We start from the raw sequence: 22,044 nt of genomic DNA, 5'->3' as shown, positions 1-22,044 counted from the left end.
ATAGAGTCAAAACACACTCAACTCTATGTTCACTTAGATAAATTTAAAAAAATACTCATTGGGCACTTTGCAAAGTAGCCTTCTCTCCTAAACTAACCGCGAGCATGAATTCGAATTAGTGGCCAATAAATATCGAATATTAGATCATTAAATAACAAAAAGAAGAAAAGAAGAAAAAATTACGTCACGTGACAGTAGATAACTTGCCAGAGAAGTCACGTGTCCATACCCCACATTTTTAACAGCACCAATCTTCTATTCCATGGAAACTTCCATCACGCGTGTTGTCGGCACGTGAATTATCCTCCAAATTATGCCCCGTAACCACGCAAAGCACTTTATTACTACTCAAAAAGCAAAAAATAAAAAACATAAAGGATAAAAGAGCATCTATTCAAATTCTTTCTTCTTTTTTATTTTATTTTCTTTTTAATCTTCTCTTTCTCTGTTACCTGCTTCAACCTAACCCTAGCTTTGTAGATAGAGGGAAAAAAAACTGATTTTCATTATTGAACTCCTTCGGATCTCTGTTTAGAACATAGTTGAAATCCTTTTTTTTGTTTTGTTTTTTTGGCATTTGAAAATTTTGGGGTTTTGGAAGTTTTCTTTAGGAATCGAAGGTTGACCTAGTTAGTTTTTTTTTTTTTTTTCAATTTTTGAATGGAGTCTCGTGTGGGTAACAAGTATCGACTTGGTCGCAAAATTGGCAGTGGATCGTTCGGTGAGATCTATCTCGGTGAGTTCATTTTTCCCGGAGAATTTGTCAATTTATTTGTGTTGTTGTGGCTTTGAGAAATTTATTTATTTTTGTTTCGTTGGTTGTGTAGGTACTAATATTCAGACTAATGAGGAGTTGGCAATTAAGCTGGTGAGTGGGTTTATTCATTCATTTATTTATTTGTACCAGTAATTTACTATACTTGTGCTTACATTACTCTTATTGCATTTTTTTTTATTGTATTTTAATTTACTGTCTCTTTTGGAATGTGTTGTTTCTGGAAACTTAGATATCAATTGAGGCAATTGATGTTGACATAGTAGGATAATATAGTTGAAGTACTTCCATTTTTTTATTTGGACGACGGTGGTGTGTGGGCCAGTTTGAGCCATATCGACTAATTCCACGGGATATCTGCTATCTCCTACCAATACAGGAAATAAAATGATCACTATGGCTTATGCAGATGGAAGAAATCACGTAGTATTTTTTTTTTTTTTTGGCATCTGTTAGGATTTGAACCTAAGTTCTCATCCAACTTCGTTGACCACTAGGCTGCACCCCCTTGGATGTTGAAGTAGTCCCATATCCATCTGTTGTGGGTGGAAATTGAGGATGTTTGAATTTCTTTCGTCACGTTGTGCACGGAGTTTACTTGCTTGGTTGAGGTGCATTCTTCAAGGCCTTTGCGGGCTGTGTTCATCTGAGTGCAACTAGGTCAAAGCTTTCTGTATTGCTTCTTGTTTCATTGCTGAAACAGGGAGAGCCTAAAGAACACTGTCAATTGCTTAAAGGGGGAGTCTTCTTTGCTTGAGTTTAAGTGGGCATTCAGGAAGCTTTAATCTTAAAGTATCCTAGGACATGGATATATGGAGAAAAAGCAAAGGTTTTACTAGTGGAGGACGTCTTTGATGCATTTTACGATTGGCTTATTAGTGCATGCTGATCCTTGTCATGGTTTAATGTATCCACATATTTCCACGGAAACCTATGAAAAGATTCCGAACCAAACTGAAAAAGAATTGATAGTGTTACTGTATTTTTGTAGTCGTGTTGCAGGTTTCCAACTTTTCCTAGAAAAATATTGAAATAAACTTTTAAATTTGGTGTTTGAGGGAAAGCTATATCAAACTCATCTCATTTCTATAGTAAGAATTACAAACCAAATCGTCAAAGTCAGCACTTTCTGAAGACTACTATGTAACGGTGCCCTGGTCTTAGCTCTGAAACATATTCCATCCCACCAGCATCTAGGATTTTGACATATTCCTTGCTTGTTGAACTAGCATTAGGTGATGAATTTCATGTGTAGCATATTCGTTTATAACAAATATCTGCAAGATCCTTGTAAAAAATAATTAAGGACCAAGCAAGGTGCTCTCCTTGCTTATGGCTTTTTAAGATCTTGGCTTGTTATGTCTTATCACACTATAAATGGCTATTCATCTATATCTTTTGTTATGCTTCAAGATGTTAAATATTTTTGCAGGAAAATGTCAAGACAAAGCATCCTCAGTTGCTATATGAGTCAAAGTTGTATAGAATTCTTCAAGGAGGAAGTAATGGCTTTTCCTGTGTCCTTTTTTTACTTTTTCATTTTTAAAACATATCTGCTCTCTTGTCTAGTTTGTAGCATTGTAATTCTAGTACTTCTGTTGTAGCTGGTATTCCAAATGTGAGGTGGTTTGGCGTGGAGGGAGATTACAATGTTCTGGTCATGGATTTGCTAGGACCCAGTCTTGAAGATTTATTTAATTTTTGCAGCAGGAAGCTTTCCCTGAAGACAGTTTTAATGCTTGCAGATCAAATGGTTAATCTTTTGTTTAAATCTTGAAATTTAGCATTTGTAAACCTTCTTAAAATATGTTGGTTATATGGCTATTCTGGCATTTACTGCAGATAAATCGTGTTGAATTTGTTCATTCCAAATCATTTTTGCATCGAGATATCAAGCCAGACAATTTTCTTATGGGCTTGGGAAGACGTGCAAATCAGGTCCCACATTCTTATTACTATATCTTTTCTTTTATTTCCACGATTTTGTAGGATATTTTTCCCTTACCATTTTGTTTTGACAAAAAAATGCAGGTTTACATAATTGACTTTGGTCTAGCCAAAAAGTATCGAGACACTTCAACTCACCAGCACATTCCTTACCGGTTAGTTGATTATGAGTTGCTTGCTTGGTAGGATAACAAGTGTTTACAACACCTTTATTTCTCGTCGTCTTTTTTGCTCTATTGGATAATGTAGTGAATATCCTCTTGCTCCTTTTGTTCTTTTCCTATATTTTAAAAGCTTTGACTTGGCTTTAGCATTGGAAGCAAACTGATTTGTAGTCAACTTAAAGCCCCTACCAGTGAGGACATCATAATGCAAAATACTTTTTTTTATGAAGTAAGAAATTTCATTAAAAGGCATCAAGAAGATGCAAGGATTACACATGAAAGGACTGCAAAAAGATAGGAACAGCTCCAGGCCATCTCTGCCTAAATTATCAGGGTGCTTACAACGTTCGTCATAGCACAAAATACTTTACCTCGAAAAAAACGACATCATTACTCAATATGAAAGTTTATTCGGATTTCTCTTTTAAGTACAAATTGCTTATTTCATAAGAAAAAAGAAAATGTTTAATAGTTTTTAAATAACCACAGCAGATATAATCTATTGGCTTCAGTTGAGCGTTATGTAAAGTTACAGCTAGGGTTGTTTTGAGATTTTAATATGACAATGCAAGATTCTGCTTTGTCTATAATGGGCTATAATACAATACGAAATGTATGATGTGCTCTGCTTGATGAACACATGTATTCCTACTGAAAACTTTAATATTATGCTTGGATGGAAGGAATTGGAAGAAAAAGGAAATGAGAGGAGGCTAATGATTGTGCTAAAATCTTGAAAAATACCAGTCCTTCTTGTTCCCTTCTGTTTCCTAAAGAAAACCTTGTGTGAATCTGGATATCCCAGCTTAAAATTGTAAGTACAACGGAGGGAAGCTCATTATTATTCAGAATGTCCTAGAATCTTGTGTGTGAATATCTGGGTATTCCAGCTTAGAATTGAAGTACAACAGAGGGGAAAAAAAAGTACAACAGAGGGCTGTGCACTATTCATTCAGAGTGTCCTTGATCTTTTTTCTTTTTTTTTAATGTTCAAGCACATGCATTACAGCATTTGTGAATCCTATCATGCCTGTTAGCTTATATGGTATTTTCTGGTATTTTGCACTGCAGAGAGAACAAAAACTTGACCGGCACTGCAAGATATGCTAGCATGAACACTCACCTTGGTATCGGTAAGTGTTCTGGTATTTAGCCCTGCTTCTTCACTCTTCTGACGGTTGAACTCTGCTGTCTTTTGACTCATTGTCTTAATGTATTATTTTGGTAATTGTAGAACAAAGCAGGAGGGATGATTTGGAGTCTCTTGGATATGTTCTTATGTACTTCCTCAGAGGAAGGTGATTTTTTGCTGCAATCTATCCTCTTATTTTTGTTCTGCTTGTGTTTGACATCTATTTATTGCAGTCTTCCTTGGCAAGGACTGAAAGCAGGAACTAAGAAGCAGAAGTATGAGAAAATTAGTGAAAAGAAGGTTTCAACATCTATTGAGGTAATTTATTTACAGATTTGGTGATTGTATTATTTAAAATATTTCTCTATGGAGCCTAAACAGCTGATCTCTGTTTCTGCAGGCTCTGTGTCGTGGTTATCCTACTGAATTTGCATCATATTTCCATTATTGTCGTTCTCTTCGCTTCGAGGATAAGCCAGATTATGCTTATCTGAAGAGAATATTCCGTGATCTCTTCATCCGTGAAGGTCTTACTAAGCTTTTGGAAGCTGTTTTTGGCTTTATTTGGTAATATACAACTAGCTTTCTGTTACAATTCTGTTTCCTGTTGCAGGCTTTCAGTTTGACTATGTGTTTGATTGGACTATTTTGAAGTATCAGCAATCACAAATTGCAGCTCCTCCTTCCCGACCTCTTGTGAGTGGTTAACATCTCGTTTTTCATTCTTCATGTGTGATGTGCTTGTATCTGACAACCGTTGGTTTTTTTTTTTTCTAGGGCCCTAGTGCCGGACCCAGCTCAGGCATGCCTCCAGTTATTCCAAATGTAGAAAGGCAGTCAGGTTATTTCCCACATTGTCTCTATTTCAGCTTGTGTCTGGCTTTTGCTAACTACACTTAACTACTGGTCAAGTGTCTCTATTTTTATGAGAATCTCATTTTTTATCTGCTCTCCTACATTTTTTGCAGGTGAAGAAGAAGGAAGACAATCAGCAGAGCCTTCTCGGAGGAGAAGTTCTGGGCCACTTATAAATGCTGGAAGTTTATCCAGGCAGAAGAGTCCTATCGGAAATGATTCCACGAGCAGGGATGCTATGGTGAGTTTGAGTTATTGAATAAGTAAAACCTTCGTAAAGAGAAAGTAAATTTCAAATGCTAGAGGCCCTGAAAGGCCGTTAGGGGGAGATTTGTGATGCTCTGACAATCAAGGCTTGTGAAGCTGTTACAGTGAAAGTTTCTTGGTACAAGTCTTCCATTACTGCTGATAAATTTTCCCTAAGATGCTATCACCTTGGGTAAATATGGTAGTTCGATATTAACTTGGCTTGAACGAAAACTAAATACTAAATGGTGTTTTTAAGGTTTCAAAGCTGTCAAAATTGAAGTTTACTCTTGTGCTACACCACAAGTCTTCAACTTTTTTTCCCCCAGTTTTCTGAATCCTACCAATATTTGCAGCTATCAAGCTCCACTTTTATGGGAAGATCTAGTGGATCTCTGAGGCGAGGTCTAGTCTCCGGGAGCCGTGAGACTTTCACAATGGGGAATGACTCTGACCCTACACATTCTCGCACACCTGAGGTAAGTCCAGGGACCATGCACAAACTATCAGGTGGACATAGAAGCTCTCCACTTGGTGGATCGTCCGATCCTAGATATGCTTCATCTGGCCAGAATACTTCTGGAATAAAGAACTACGAAACCACAATCAAAGGAATTGAGGCTCTACATTTTGATGACGAAGAGAGGGCTCATTGATTGCAAACCCTTTTCACTTTCTTGTAAATCTTTTTACCTGTGTGGTAGACATCAGATAGATTGCGGCCCCAAAAGTTAATTTTTCTTCGAATTTGCGGGTTGGAAATTAGGGAACTAGCTGCTATTGTTCAAGCTGGCAAAAGATCTTTACGCAAATAAATAGATCCAGGTGGTGGGTATGCACAGGAGGTGAGGTGCTGTTACCTGTTAATACGAACTTCGATATGGTGCATGGCTCTTTATAAATCAATGCCATGCATGCATGCAGAATCGTCTATAAACTTTTAATTCTGTCCAACTGTTGGGGATTAGTAGAACTGTACATTGGCCATTGTAATTCTAAAATTCCCGATGCTCTATACTTATCAGGTTGGGTGTCGTTGGGTGCAATGATCACTATATGTTTAATATATCGTGTAATGATCTCCCAACGTTTCTTCTGTCCCTAAGAAAGTCAACTAGAGCTAAGGCATGAGTCGTTTGGTTACTGTAGTGAAGATAGTAAATAGAGAAAGTATTGCTCCTGTAATCGAGACTAAAGCTTTTATTAGTAGTGGGAAGAAATAGCGATGCATTCTTATAGAGCATCTAGGAACTTTAACTTATTCTCTATTTATTTATCTCAAATCATTAGTGGATGAAATCATCACGTGCAACAAGAGCTTACATCGTGCCTATAAATTCAGGTGTTAAATGGATAAGAGTTTCAACTTTGTATGTCCTCTTTTAAAAAACTCGTCTAATATACGAGGTGTGCAGAAATAGACTGCAACATACCATTTTCTCCCAAAAAAAATTGTTTCATATTGTGTAGTTAGGATAAGTTCGATATCAAATTTTAGAGTTGGATGCCTATAGGACCAACTGGCACACGGTTCAAAATTTGATAGGTATTTGGTCTGTCCCTTTAGCTTTCTCCACTTAAATATTTGTTTGCCTAACGCACACATCACACACTGCGCTTTTAAGACTGAATCAAAGCCTCTTTTACGTTCTTTACGTTTTTAGTTGTTGATTTTCACCTCTCCTAGCTCTTTGAGTTGCCAAATATCTTCTTCCCACGGCAAACTGACGGGCAGATCTTTTTTGTGTAAAAGGACAAAATTCCAAATCTAAAAGGCAACTTCAAGTCGAAGCACTCCACAAAGAGCTGTATTTGAAACAAAGAAATTCCTGCAATAATTAGATGTTACACCAGCAGAGAAGCCACTTTTATCTAAAATCCCTCAACTTATTATGAACCAAAACATTTTCAATACTAAGCACATAGCTCTGTCTAAATATAGCTCGACTCTTTAATCCCAACAATGAGAAATCTGCTTTTAATACCACAGAGCACTCAGCAAAATGCAGCTTCACTAAATCTTGAACATATATATCACCATCAGCCTTTGGAAATTAGTCTAATTTTTCGACACAAATTCATACTGAACTGGTTTTTAAAGGCAGTCCAATGTTTGCTAACCATCCAATTTCTCTATAACCAAATTGACTAATCTTAACCGAAACATGAAAATAAAGAAAATAAGAAATGCAGCATACACCATTCTTCTATCTTGCATCTACCTTAAAAAGCTGTGGAACATCACAAGGCTGTTCTAGCCAGAACACGACACTGCTTTAGCATTAACGAAAAAGAATATAAGCAAAGCATAAAGCAGATAATATTAATAGGAGGGCAAAAAGGAAGGGTTGAAGTATATACTAATCTAAACTAGGAAACTACAATTGGTTATACTATATGGAATACTTTCTTGGGAAATATTATATAATCTGGAAAGTTATTCTCTGCAAGAATAGGATTTGACTACATGATGAAGTAAACAGTTGAAGGAGATTCAAGTTTCGTCAAGGAAAACTCTCATTAAACAAAGTACAGTTTCCCTAAAGGGTAAATATGGTCCTATTCATATCTCACAAGTCACAACTCCAGTGTCCAGAGCAGAAATCATTCCAATACGTCGAGAATTAGTAATGGCTCAGTGATGGATAAAGCTTTTTCTTCTCAGCAAATGTCTAAAACTACAAGTCACTAGACTGCTTCAAGCTCTCAAATACAAGGGCACCTATCAGCTTACTCTAGAAGTTGGTAGAATCGATAGATCTAATTATGACATTCCAAGTATGAATTCATTGATCTGCACCCAAGGATGTAACCTAGCAGCCGATGAAGTTAAATGAAGATGATAGGGGACTACGTCGAATCTCAGTTGAGGCAAAAAAGCTTATGTGATTTCTTCCCATCAAGCTTAGCGTGGCAAAGTTATAGTACCTATACTTATGGAAGGATGCAAGTTACTTAATGGAATAGTCAAGGTGTAACAAGGTAGCCCGGACACTCCGTTATTCGAAACTTATAATAAGAGCCAATTCATTTATCTACTAAGCGTTGGCGCAATTCAAGCAAACTCCATTGCCTTTTCCACACAATCTTCCTCTCCCCACTCAGGGGCGGAGCTAGCCCTCGGATACGGGTTTGGCTGAACCCAATAACTTTTGCCCAAATCCTGTATGTCTTAAGAATGAATTATGTGCAAACTACCAATTTAGAACCCGGTAACTTAAAAGAATTAGAATACTGAACTCATAAGTTCCAAATCTCGGCTCCGCCTCTCTCTTCACTCCACCCCAAAACATTAAAACAAATAATAAAAATAAGGAAGTTGATTAGGGCATTCTATGCTAAGCAAAGGTGACACCTTTAAAAACTCGCTGATGGATCACATTACACTACCCTGTATCTTATGCACCAAGTTATGCAACTCACTCTCTGTAGAACCCCGAAAAAAAGATACTAACATAGTACTTTTCTAATTTCGCCAAACAAAACAAATTGATCAAAAACAGAAATGCATCAAGCTAAAGCAATTCGCAAATTTAGCTAACCTTAGAGCAGCAATAATTTTCTTACCCACTAAATGCAACAGAGGTAGCTAATTACTCATCCAAGGCAATATTCCGGATTCGAGGTTCGAACACAAAAGCCCACTAGCCGAGCTGAACTGGTTAGTGATGGAAGCAATTCCCACGAAGATGTGATGTATTCTGAAATTAGCAAGTCCATTGCTTTGATTCATTTTCTTTTCTTTTTCCGCTCCCCCGGGAAAAGACTTGTCGGAAATCGCCGGTGGTTGGTCCGGAAAGACATGCTCCGAACAGCACAAGCATTTGCTTGCTAATCTTATACCTTTCGTCTGAATTTATTCCCTTAACTGATTCTGAAATCCCCGCATACAAAGTCAAATAAGAGCTTCCACGCAAAAATGCTAATTATTGTAGGAATGGCTTTATCCCAGACAAATTGAGTCCAAGCTTGAATGCCCGTTCGATTTCTTATCGATTCGCTGCGCTTACGTCCCTATCTCTTAAAGCCCTATCAGACTTCCCTTGCCGATTGAAGAAAGCCTTATATGGCTTCAAACAAGCGAGAAAGGCCCTTTCTATCTTATTAGTCAAGCGCGCTAGCTGCAATCAAAAAACAGCGCTAACGAGCAAGAAAACGGATGCGCTAAGGCGCAACTTCGCGCAGCTGCTGCGCCCTTGCTTCTTGCTTTCGAGCCGGAGCTTGCTGGGTAGTGAAGTGGTCCGTGAAGGTTAAATAAGACTTGTGTTAAGCAAGCAGAGTAGTCAAGCCAGAGAGGAAAAAAAAGCAAGAAGCTGTTTTCGTTCGATCGACGGCCATTATGGTTTTCTTTACCATTCCGGACTACTAAATTCAGTTCTAGCAGTTGCCATCTCACGAAATTGGCCCATTCGCCAACTTGACGTGAAAAATGCCTTCCTCCATGGTCTTTGACTTTAAGAGGTATACATGCAACAACCTCCTGGATTTGTTGATCCTTCTAAGCCTACTCATCTTTGTCGCTGTTATGTTAGTTGTAGCGCGCCTTCCCTCCTTCTCTCACTTTGGAAAGATTTTTCAGTATTTTCTTATGATGACCTGGTCGAGAGAGTACGATACATCGGTGTAGTCGGGATGCATAGGTGAGTCAACCTACGAGCACGGAAGAGCATGGTACCGCTACCCCTCTCTAAGTAAAGGTAAGATTCTTAGCCCTGTAGATGACTCCATCTAAAATACAATAGGGACAGCCGTTTTCGGCTGCTCGTTTCGTATCTTGAAGAAAGAGTAGGCTTAAGTAATGTAATAGGGGTCAGGTCAATAATAGCTATGCTATTGCCCTACTGATTTAAGGCCTCCGCCCGATCCCGAATGCACATTTTTTCGGGTTCATCTTCAATTGATGTTTTCTTAACCTTTCGAAGACCTTGCGTAAATTTTCGATGTGGTCGGTTCTTTCTTTTGAAAAGACTACCAAATCGTCCACGTAAGGCTCGCATATGTTATGTAGGAGGTCACTGATAATTTGTGTCATCGCTCTTTGATATGTTGCACTTTCTTTTTCTTTTTTTTGAACTGTGTATACCTTATAACTAGCCACCCTCTTTTTCCTCTGCAACTCTGCGTCACTAAAACTCCAGCTCTTAGAAACAGAACCATTACTTGACTTGCCGCCTTTCTTGAATTTTACATCTTTAGCCGCCGACAACTCCATCTGGGTATTATTGTTGTTATTATTTGAAGAAGATGCATAGGAAGCACTGTAACATCGTAGATCTCCTCGAAACCCAGTTGGGTTTGGATTGGGTTCCCCGTAACCGTTACCGTTACCGTAGCCTACATCAGTAGTAGTATAGCTATAGCTTTCAGCTTGTGTTCTCGAATTGTTATATGACTTAGATCTGAAGTCCTCCATTTTTGGAAGCTAAAAATCTCCTTTTTCAGGAAATCTTCGATGTTTCTGATTCTTGAATTTGGGGGTAGTAGTTCATGTAATTCAGCTGTGGATTTTGCTTTTTTTAAGATTGTGTTGTGTCGGTGCAAAATGGGGGTGGTACTTATAAGGTAGAATTGCATGTGATTCTGATCGATACGAATAAGGTGGTCTAAAAATGGTCAGCAATGAACGCGTAGCACGACTTCTGTTTCCTAAAAGAAGAGTAAATTACACTAAATCCAAGTGGATTTATTTTTTGTCCCATTATTATACTCTATGATCCAAAATAAATGTGATACATTTTTTATTTAGAGTTAATTTTAACTTTTTACTAATGAGATAATTTATAATCACATAAATAATATATAACTTTAATTTTAATTTTTTTCCTTTTAAACTCCAAGCAGAATCATGCATCACCACATAAATTAAAAGGAAAGATTGAATGTACCAAATTAAGCTTATCTCTAGACTCAAAGTCGTTATCTTTCAATCCGGAAGAAAGATTCAACCATAATTTTCTAGAGCTTTTAAATAAAAGTCTCTTACTAATGTACAAGTCTAGAAAACGATAGAATTGATGATCAGCATTAGGTTTTGGGGGAACAGATTAAATCCAGTGTTCTAGTTTTCCAAAACATTGTTAGGTGACAAAGAACCTTTTAAAAAAAAATTATAACACTAGTTTTATTTTGGAAACTCGAAGTTAAAAATCATATAAAAATAGGAAATAGACATTACTAAATTTAGTTCTATCATTGTTGTTATATGAGCCCCAACTTGTTGGGATTGAGGTATAACTATTGTTGTTTGTTTTTCTATACCGTCAACGGAAAAATACAGTTGCATCATGCTTTCACAGGTCCGAAATACTACCAAATAGAGTAGGAACAAATCGCTTATATATTTTTTGTTTTTTGTTTTTTAAGAGTAACAATCTAAATCCAATCGGCTTTGTTTATCAGTTATTGTTTACATTTCATGCTAGAATCACAGCCAGCCTGAAGCAGAAGAACAGATGAATGAGAAATTAGAGGCAAAAAGGTATTTACTAACATGAGAGTTATCTCAAGATAGTATTTTACATTTCTCCGACATGAAGAACACAATAAAATGTGAGACATCAGCATCTCTGGCCGTGGCTTGTGTTGTGCATTCCAAACAGATATTTCGTATCATCTGAATATTGTTGGAACTGATGAAGGAAATAGCAGGAATGCCTTGCCAGAAACAGTAGAATAGAGCTTGGGATCCAAAACTTAAAATACTTGCTCATACAACAATTCATCCCTGGATGAAGCTTAACGTGCACTGCTTTTTCTATTCATCACATCGTGGTAATACAGAAGCACACACATTGGCTGACCAAGAATGCAGAAAAAGCACCAGAACATCATATTGCCCACCTACAAACATTCCCATATATAATCTAATATCAATCGCTTGCAATTATATTCTACATGGATTTAGAAGGGGGAAGAAAAAAAGAAATCAGCTTAGCGTATGCAAATATAACCGCTCCCTAAAACATACCATCGAGCTTTGGAACTTGTTTTGTAAGAAGTTTGTGAGTATGACCAAAGGAACCTGAGATACAACACCATATTTTAACATTCAGCATGGAGAACAAAGATAGTAGACCTTGGCTTTCAATTGGTTCTGCTTTAAAAGCAATGTTCTTTGGAAACATAAATAAAAACGCGTTTAAATTTGATGCACTAGCGATGTAAAAAACATTTACTCGTTAGGTCGCTTATGAGGTAATTACGGGTAAGTATACAGGCAACCTGGTGAAAATGGTAACCTAATTCCAATAACATGTTAAATTACTATGTTAAATGCCATTACCTGGAACATAATTCCCATGAATGCCCACCACTTGAAAAGGCGACATGGAACAGCAATACACAGCTGCAGATACGCCGGAACATGTCATCTCAGGCCAATCGTAAGCGGATATTACCTCCTTTCATTATAAAATGTGGAAGAGGGACAGAAACAATATACCTCGTGGAAAACAGCAGATACAAGGAAAGCAATCAGTATTGCGACCCCCTGCACCAAGTGTTAGCGAGTATTAGTCTTGTCAAAGCAGTGAGTGCAAGATCATTTGAAGCAGCAGGTGGGCGTTTTATCCTATTTACAGACTCACCAATTAGAATATGATAGGAAAATGTAAACACTACACTGAACTTGCCAGCTAAAAAAGTACTTTATGAAGGCCGAATATCAGAGGCAAGCTTTTTTCTTTTCTTTTGCTATTTCATTCCGAATATAGGTGTAATCTTGAGATTTTATACCCATCTACACTGGAAATATTGGTGCTTGAAATCGGCCAGAGATGAAAGATGGAAGTGCTATCATAAATTTTCTGAGAAAGAGCATTTTGAATAAAAATTCATCAAGTGAACATAGATTGCCGCAGAAATGGAAGTAAAGGTAATTCCTTCTGCCTCAGCAAGGTAAAAAGAAAAGCAGACGAAATACAATTAGTTAATTAGGAGAGGAGAGCAGAAGGAAATAGGATACAAAGAAGCCCAAAAGAGCAATTAAGAGTAAGAAGGTACCTTTGGAATTCCGTTTCTTAAGCAAGGGAAATAAATGTGACGAACCATCCACTTATGAACAGGCTGCAATAACCACCAGATACATGGTTACTAATGTTGCCGAATAACGAGAAATGCTTGACAAAGATGTAAACTTAATATCATGTGCTTGCACTTCGATTTTGCAAAGCTGCACCGATCCCAAGAGACCTTATTACACAACCTTAAATCCCACAACTACTTTGTCCTCCATTACCAGTAAAGCACATGAACCAAAGGGGACCTGGATAGAATTTCTTTATGCAAGTCTTAGGACACATGAGTGTTTTGATCTCGCATTGCGGAAAATCTCTCTCATGTGACTTGATTATACCTTTTATTTAAGCTTTTTTGCATTTTACCAACTAAATTTTCTGGACACACGTTGGTGTCCATACTCTTTAGGCTTACACTTCACCACCTACTTCTTTTTACAATATAGCCCTCTGCATTAGTCACATGTTGAAGATCTTTTGTTAAAATGTGGAGTGAAAGAGAAGACAGACATTTGCTTCTGTTAAAAAAAGCTGTACTGAGTGACAAAACAAACCAAGAATGACAACAGGATATAACATCATTCGAAAATGTACTTTTGGTATTCTACTTCTTGGTCAACAAGACAACCACATGTTTGCATGCATAAGAATCAGGCAATGATTTAGAAAAAAAGGCAGATACGCATACCATATTCCACATCCTCCAGTACTGATAACAGCAGCCGCAGCAGGGTAATCACGTAACAAAATGAATAAGAAACTCCAACCAGCTCTGAAACAGTTGAGATATAACCAAAAAGTCAAAGTGATATTTGAATCTACCTCATCAATTGTTTTGGCATTCCACCAATCCTTGTAGAACTCACGATCACCAAAACATAGTAGTTCCGCAAGTATATTTAGCCTGAATACAAAGTTAAATGATGTAAATAGAGCTCATTCGCTTTGATGCAAGGGCACATAAGCCAAATATTTGTTTCAGTAATAATTCAGGGATAAAACGTTATGCTCTGTACTTCATGGAGAAGGTGAAGCTTTTCATATCCATTAACACCAAAGCCATTTCGAAGAAAAAGCAAAGAGATAAATCATGATGTCATGATTTTGATGCTTTAACACTAACAAAGACAAGGAAGAATACATTGTCTAAAGTCTAAACATCTGATGAGATGAGTTCTAATGTCATGTGAATAATCATAACTGTTCAAAGGATTCGAACAGCCTTGGCATTAAGGCATTCACAAGTTAAAGGCACTTTCTTGTTCTTGGGACTTTTTTCCTCTTTATATATATATATATATATATATTTATTTATTTATTTGGGGGCGGGGGGGGGGGGGGGATGGCAAGCAGTAATTGTGTTTAGAAACTACAATTACAGTAAACTGTAATCCATGCTTCAACAGTTAGTAAATGACCATCAAAAGTTCAAATAAACATGTTTCAATTGAAAAAGGGGGAAACTGTGCAGACATACACTTCAATGATGTTAATGATTCTTGTAATCAATTTTAAAGCACAAATCTCTGGCAAGAAAAACGATTCGTACATTGAACATAGGGAAAAGATGTAAAGAGTATATGAACTAAAGGTAGAGGGACGTACCAAAGATGAAAGAAGCAGTAAAACATGCAGAGCCAGACATATAAATTTGGAACCGAAAGCTTCAATACCCTCTCGATGGCATATAAAAGGTTTCCTTTCAAAGGATGTTGTGAGTTTTGCACAATTGGGTTAATGTACTGCACAAGGATGCATCCCGTCAGAATATATTTACGCTTTACTGAAGCAAATGCAGTTTGAACCTTCAAGAAAAAATCACCTGTTCTATGATAAATCCCATCAATCCTGTAAATATTACCAGCTTGATGAATTGGCGTGCCACCCAACCTTTGCGAATGCATGGAGTGTGGGGATAGCTAAGCTTCAGATAACAGAATAAATAAACCCAAAAAATAATGAGTTGATGCAAGAAAGCTCCTAGAGTGAACTCTCTTTTTCTCCTTAAATAGGTTTTTGATTAAAAATGGGATTTAATAATAACATGAAAGCATATATATTTAAGAGAAAGGACGAGGGCAACACCATAAGTTATAAATCCAAATAGGAAAAGAGGCCCTTCCATAAAGATAATCATGGAATGAACTTTGCCAATAGAGTCTTAGTTTATTGATCTTGATCAGTTGTAGCTTATTTTTTTGGTTGAGAGTTGTCTTTCTGAACCAGACCCGAAATTAGTTCTAGAAAATATGCTAAAGTAGTCAAAATGGATGAATATATATATATTTTTTTTTTTTTACCCCTCCCAAATTAGGAGGATCTATAGTGTTTCCACACTTCCCCTCCAGCATGACTCGAACCCAGGACCTAACGATCGTAGGTGGAGGTGCTTTTACCAACTGAGCAAGCCTGGTCGTAGGTGGAGGTGCTTTTACCAACTGAGCAAGCCTCACTTGTCGGATGAATATGTTCAATTCAATAAAGAGAATTGGAATGGTAAGAACTGAGTCATTATTTCAATGTCAGGCAGGTCACTAAGGATAATTGATATCCTATCACTACAAATACAAGAATATAATCTTGCTGACGGGAGGAAGAGTGAGGACTCGATTATGGTATCCATTGAGTGTAACCCCAGTGCATCTAAACAGACTGCAGGCATTTTTATCCCTAAAAAAAGATAATAAAGGAATCACATGGGAAACATAATCGAGCCCCAATTTGTTGTTAATTCATATGACAAAGCAGATTTCCCAAAGGGCCAATGCAGTACTTGATGCCCCAATTTGTTGTTAATTCTTCATCTTCCATTTATCAAAAATCAATTTTGCAAGGCTTAACTGATCCTTTCCTACCTGATAACATAATGTTGGCGCAACCATGAAGTAAGCCAAACTCTTGAAGCTAACATCATAAGAGAAATCCCCATCTGAAGTTTCATCCTAACAACAAAAATAAGCAAGATATAAGAGACTCGATATCTTCAATAGCGCTCGCAGGAGCAGAATGCCAACAAGTCTTCCAAAGGTTAAAGAGCAGAGTTGGTTAATCAAGTGATTTTTAATACACCACAAATGAAGCTTTAATCAACTGCAGATCCTCTGGGTCCATCAGAAGAGGATATAGATTAATCATACCTTATCCGTAGACTTTGCGAGCTGTCTCATATCATGATTTGTATGTGCGTAAGAAACCAGCTTCATCCACACAATGCAAGCAACCAGCATCAATATGACACCAAACAGAAAAGCAGAATCACACCTGCGCAATTTAAAACGCATTGACTTGATATTATTTTCAATATTATCATCTAGCCTACAGAAATACTCCCTCCGTTCCAGTTTATGTGAACCTATTTCCTTTTTGATCCGTTCCAAAAAGAATGACCCCTTTCTAAATTTGAAAACAATTTTGCTTAAACTTACAATTCTACCCTTAATGAGAAACTTTTATAACCACACAAATACTCTGGGCCCCTTTTTGAATTGTTTAGGACCACAAATTCCAAAAGTCTTCATTTTTTCTTAAACTCCGTGCACAGTTAAACATGTTCACATAAATTGGAACGGAGGGAGTAATAGTTAAACAGGTATAATTAAAAATTCTCCCCTCGTAATTGGTAATCCAAATTTACATCAGTAGTCGTCCTTCCCAATATCCCAAAACGAAGGTTTAAAAACATCTCGAACAGTTAAAACTTAGAAACAGGTATTAGTTCCTATGCAGAGCTCCTCTCCCAATAAATGGGCAACTTTTGACATCTAAGATATTCACCAGTTGTAGCTAAAGAATTTCTCAGTTAACCACAAACATGGCAGTCAGCAAGGCCCGCCCATCATACCCTTCTAAGAGGATGTATATCAAAATTTCATGACTACAGAGCATAAGGACATACCCAAGAATGACCAGAACTGGATACAAAATGGCAGCTGTTGTTATAGTTATGTGAAGAGTAACCACCGCCTGCAGAATCAGAAAGAAAATTTCATGATTAACTTCGAGTCTTAAAGTAATGAAGGATCATAACAAGTTCAATCGTCAAAACATCAAAAAGGATAAAACACAACGGCCACGGACACACCAGTATAAACCTCCTTCATTATAAACAGGAATAAGAATCAGAGAGAACACTATGTGAAAGAAATATACACTTTTCATAAACGACGAAGGATTTTAGGAAGAAAAAAAAAAGCAGAGAAAAAGTGGTGATTTCGACTTACACGCTCAGTCAAATGCCTCTGCTGTGCCAACTTCTCCACAAGAAAAGCAGCGAGCGGCAAAATTTGGAGACTGAGACTGGAAGCACATCAAGACTTTCATTTTTTTGTCTAAAGAATAGTAGGTATTAAGACCAGAGAAAGAGAAGGGACTCAAGATGGCAATACCAGCACATTAGAAGCGGCCAATCCCTCAACGACTTCGAGCTAAACCAAAAGCCAGCCCTAATTAAAAGGCCATACTGCAATAGTAGTCAAGAGTTTGTCATCAGCAACACAACACTTAAAAAACATTTTGAAATGACATATCATATCTTTTGTAACCTATTCCTATTCATTGCTTGGCTTTAATGTGACACTGATACAAGTGGCCAGGGTACAAATCGCATTGTTAATCAAATTGATTAGAGTGATATTACAGAAAGATGTATACCTTCATCAAGTTCTCGATAATCAGCCTGCTGTTAACAGCAATCAGCACCACCACACAGAGATTGAACAGGCCTGCGTGACTCTACCACGTGAACCATATATTGGGCGTTAGCAAAGAGTTCTATGGCCGCTTTTGTACAGAGCTACAAGCACTAGTGAGCCACATGAAATTGAATCAAGCAAGACGCAAAATTGAAATTCTTTGGTCTACTAAAAGTTTGTGAACTTCCCCTTTCTTCATTAGTTCATAAATAATTAGTGAATACTGATAGTAATTGTTAATTCTAACAAATTACTGAATACTGATAATATAGCATAGTAACTCTAACATAGCAACTCTTATGCTCCTTATAAAAAAATATAGTAACTCTTATGGTATAAGCACTTTTTTTTTTTTTGATGAAGTAATTGGTTTCATTGATGGCATCAAGAAGATGCAGAATAGTTACAAAAGTAATGAAAATTGCTAGCTCCAATACAAAAAGGCAAAAAAAATCAGCTTAGTACTAGGGAGCTAACAAAGTTCAGATAACTATCAGGAGAATCTACAGGGGCTAGATAAGCCCAACTAAATAAATACACTAGGCAAAAAGCTTTGAGAGACTGGACAGCAGTTGATATCCCATCAAAACACCTTTTATTCCTTTCATTCCAGATAGTCCAAGAAATGGTAAACACGACATTAAGATTCTTTAATCTGTAGATATCCACTGTCTTCATTAGTTCAAAAGTGATTACTGAGAATTTTGCACAGTGACTCTTATCATTTGTCAAGGTCTCCTGCTACATTTTTCACTATAAGCACAGTACATGGTAAACATTTCTACTCGTTCAACTGTCGGTGAAAATACCTGTCTGTGATCAAACCAAATATCACAAGAACTCATTACCTAATACCTATTGACAATTCTATTACCTATTGGCCATATCGTAATATGATATCATCCTAGATCATGCAACGTCAGAACATATTATTCAGATGATGGGTTAAGGAACAGCTTCTCTTGTGTCATGATCACTGACAGTAGCAGGACTACCTTTTCGGTTGACCTCTTCGTCTTAATACACTATCTTTTTGATGATGAGTAAGCAAAACTTCTTTTCGCATGATCATTGGCAGTGGCAGGAATACCTTTTGGTAATCATAGAGTAAAGGTTGATACATCTAAAAACTGAAAACAGAACATGAAAGCAATTTGGATTGCAAATTTTTAACTTAGACGCTAGGTTAAGTCATGCGATTGAACGAAGTACATCAAGGACGCTTTGCAATACCTAGTTTACACTGTTATCGGGCAGTCTTTTTGAAATTCATGCATCAAAAGGACAAACTACTGCACACTGAGATACAACTGATCCTTTTCAGTAGACAATATCATTCAAGCAAATGTGAAAGTCATGTCGCCAGATGACAACATAGGTTTATGGAAAACCCTAACTGCATATAATAGTGGTATGCTTCTTATTCTTCACCTGATTTTTCAGCATTTAGTATCATCTGTATTGATCTGAACTTGACTCTTTATTATGTTGTGTTTTGGGAAAGATATCCTTTATAATTCTAGTGCATGGAGTCAACAGACAATAAGAATATATTTTCCCAGCTCAAGAACAAAAGCCAATCAAAAGATAAAGTTTGACTCATCGTTGAGCAAGTGGTTCAATGAAAAATTTAAAAGTTATGTTACAACCTAAACTTATATGTCCCCGTCTAACTTTGGATTCTTTTACCATCATCAAACAACTCATTTGTCGAGTTCAACAGAAGCCACTTCACATATGACAATGTGAGCAATGACCACATAACATTGTGGATTTCACAACATGGATGTGACCACATGAAATGAAGAAATACAATTTTGTTTGAAGAAAAATAAGATTTTCTTCTGTTTAAGCCCATGTCTCTATCCACTTCTTTTTTCAGCCGTGTCAGCATGTTTTGCAGTCCATCACGACAAAGATTCTCCTTTCTTTAAAATCTCGAGTAAATTAACCCTCAAATATCATAAATAGAAAATTATCAGTTCTGCAGAGTGCAAATAATTAAGGTGCAGAAGGTGTTCTCTGTCATCAACAGCTCATAGCATGATTTATTCCGACTCAAACATAGACCTGATATTGAGTGTCTATGTACTTCTACTTATGCTAACCATTTACTATCACCACTATCATTCCCAGCCTTTAACAGGTAATCAGCGAACTGAGAAATACTTATGAATTTAGGTGGTTAGACGCCTTCATATAAATCACAGACCACAAAAAACATCTGAAAATAACGTGCTACCAATAAAGACGAGGGTTGTTAAACCTCCTATGACAAGGAGGAAGCAGAAATAAGGAGTCACCTAACTACTAGGCGTAAGTCCAGTGGCAAAGCTAAGAATTTTCCCAAAGGGTATTCAAATTTGAAAGAAATGGAAAAATTTCCCGAGTTCAATATGTGCTATATACCTCTAAAACGTAATATTTTACCTATATACACAGTGCAAGTTTTCGACGAAGGGTTGACCACCCTTGTGACCATGTGGCTTCGCCACTGGGCGTAACCTTACACCATCTAGAATAAGCTAAACTCCTCTGTTAAAAGCATCTTAGCAAACTCAAATTCTAATATCATAAGCTTACATACAGTTTACGAAACTGAATTTGTGAAATGTAATATTCCAACACAAGAGTGGGTTGCTCCGGTGGTAAGGACCTCCACTTCCAACCAAGAGTTTGTGAGTTCGAGTCAGCCAAGAGCAAGGTGGGGAGTTCTTGGAGGGAGGGAGCCGAGGTTTTATTAGAAACAGCCTCTACTCTTCTAGCCAGGTCAGGGTAATGTGTGCGTACACAATACCCTCCCAGACCCCACTACTGGGATTATATTGGGGTGTTGTTGTTGTAATATTACAACACAGCAACAGGTCAAAATAGCACGGTGAATAGTACACACACCTGTTTGAAAATGGCGTCGGAGCTGAGAGGACTCTCCTTGATTCGCCGGTGAGCTGGTGCCGACGCCCTGTAAGCAAATTTAAACGGCGTCGTTGTTGTTTCCGTTGATTTGCTTTCCTCACCATTCGCAACATTATCATTCCTGTCGTCCTCCTTTCGAATTACATCACTGGACTCACCAACCGATTTACTCCGCTCATTCACCGTTTCCAATCCAGCACCGCTGCCACACACATCTCTTCTATCTTCGCTCATATTCGCATCCGAACTGTTAATTGCACTAGCCGCCTCAAAACCATTACTGCCACGTCTCCTCCGAACCGAGTGATTAAGATCGGAGTTGAGGTTCTCAATACCCGAAGTCGTCGTCGTCGTCGTCATTTCGACGCTCTCCGGCAATTCCATGATCACCATTGCTTACTTTCGCCGAATCACAGACTAAAAAGTAATGGATACTTCTAGAAAGAGTAAGAAAATCGTGAAGAGAGAGTTTGAATAAACACAAAAATCAAAATCAACCTTCACATGCAATGAGTTGTTGTTATTGGGAAAAAGAGAATGACAGAAAAAGAGGATCTAAAAGAAAAGCAACGGAGGATTGGGTAAGATTTCGAAAACTAATTATGATCTGCTAGTTAAGGCGGTTTGATTTTGATTTTGATTTTGATTTTTTACTTTTTCTGTATTCGTAATTCTAATACTGGATTTATATTATGTGCAATACAGGAATATGGTGGAATTTGTGCAATTTCTAGGAGGATGGGTCAAAGAAGGAAGTGACAAAGATCTTGTAAAGCCGCTTGGAATTTTATGAGAGGAGGCAAATTTTATAAGCGTGCCGAAGAAGACGTCATGTTTACAGAGGACAAAAATGGTTAAATGCATTAATTGCGGATTAAGAATAAAAATGTATCATAAGTTCATTATTTACAGAGTAGGTTCGTTTTGAGGTCCTAGATCTTGTTTGTCAAACCTTAAAAAAGGCATCTGTTTATGCGTTCAGAGTCAACTTTGCTCTAAAAATCAAGTTCCCCTTTAACTTTGAATAATAATCATTTTTCCCCCCTTATTCTATACAATATCAACTTTGCCCTTAATATTTTTTATTCTTCATCTATATAATACTTTTTTATATTATATAGAACAATATTTTATTTTTTAATCTAGACATTTTACCTATAGTTTAAATAATTTTCTATCTTAATATAGATTTTTACTTAAGTTCATTAAAATATTCTTTTAATAATTTTATTATAAAATCTAAAGCTATTTTTTTATGATTTTTATTTAAATATTATGTGCATTAAGTATGTATATATGTATG

General features: G+C 37.1%; 2 protein-coding genes across 2 annotated transcripts; one reads left to right on the top strand and one right to left on the bottom strand.

The window, feature by feature from the left end:
* Window positions 1–360: 360 nt before the first annotated feature.
* LOC107821866 (casein kinase 1-like protein 1) lies at window positions 361–6,360 on the top strand. Its single transcript, XM_075239273.1, has 14 exons — window positions 361–736; window positions 828–868; window positions 2,208–2,277; window positions 2,380–2,528; window positions 2,618–2,713; window positions 2,807–2,877; window positions 3,958–4,019; window positions 4,121–4,184; window positions 4,252–4,336; window positions 4,419–4,545; window positions 4,632–4,714; window positions 4,796–4,859; window positions 4,987–5,114; window positions 5,476–6,360. The coding sequence occupies exons 1-14, from the start codon at window positions 661–663 to the stop codon at window positions 5,773–5,775; spliced, it is 1,416 nt and encodes a 471-aa protein (XP_075095374.1). The 5' UTR covers window positions 361–660; the 3' UTR covers window positions 5,776–6,360.
* Window positions 6,361–11,583: 5,223 nt separating this feature from the next.
* LOC107821867 (diacylglycerol O-acyltransferase 1-like) lies at window positions 11,584–21,333 on the bottom strand. Its single transcript, NM_001326085.1, is given in 16 exon segments — window positions 11,584–11,959; window positions 12,087–12,140; window positions 12,402–12,464; window positions 12,561–12,608; window positions 13,121–13,183; window positions 13,823–13,843; window positions 13,957–14,038; window positions 14,740–14,876; window positions 14,957–15,058; window positions 15,990–16,076; window positions 16,272–16,395; window positions 17,030–17,097; window positions 17,355–17,430; window positions 17,520–17,593; window positions 17,785–17,865; window positions 20,721–21,333. Coding segments are annotated over 16 exon segments (1,599 nt in total). The 5' UTR covers window positions 21,135–21,333; the 3' UTR covers window positions 11,584–11,854.
* Window positions 21,334–22,044: the final 711 nt, after the last annotated feature.

The sequence above is a fragment of the Nicotiana tabacum genome, chromosome 2 (assembly GCF_000715075.1).
Source record: "Nicotiana tabacum cultivar K326 chromosome 2, ASM71507v2, whole genome shotgun sequence".
NCBI lineage: Eukaryota > Viridiplantae > Streptophyta > Magnoliopsida > Solanales > Solanaceae > Nicotiana > Nicotiana tabacum.
This window is presented reverse-complemented; position numbering and strand designations above follow the sequence as displayed.

Bases quoted from the DNA above. Each gene is read 5' to 3' on its own strand.
- LOC107821866 (XM_075239273.1), top strand. From the start codon at position 661: ATGGAGTCTCGTGTGGGTAACAAGTATCGACTTGGTCGCAAAATTGGC. The intron at 2,714-2,806 runs GTCCCACATTCT...AAAAAAATGCAG, and splicing joins TGGGAAGACGTGCAAATCAG to GTTTACATAATTGACTTTGG. The intron at 4,546-4,631 runs GTCTTACTAAGC...TTCCTGTTGCAG, and splicing joins TGATCTCTTCATCCGTGAAG to GCTTTCAGTTTGACTATGTG.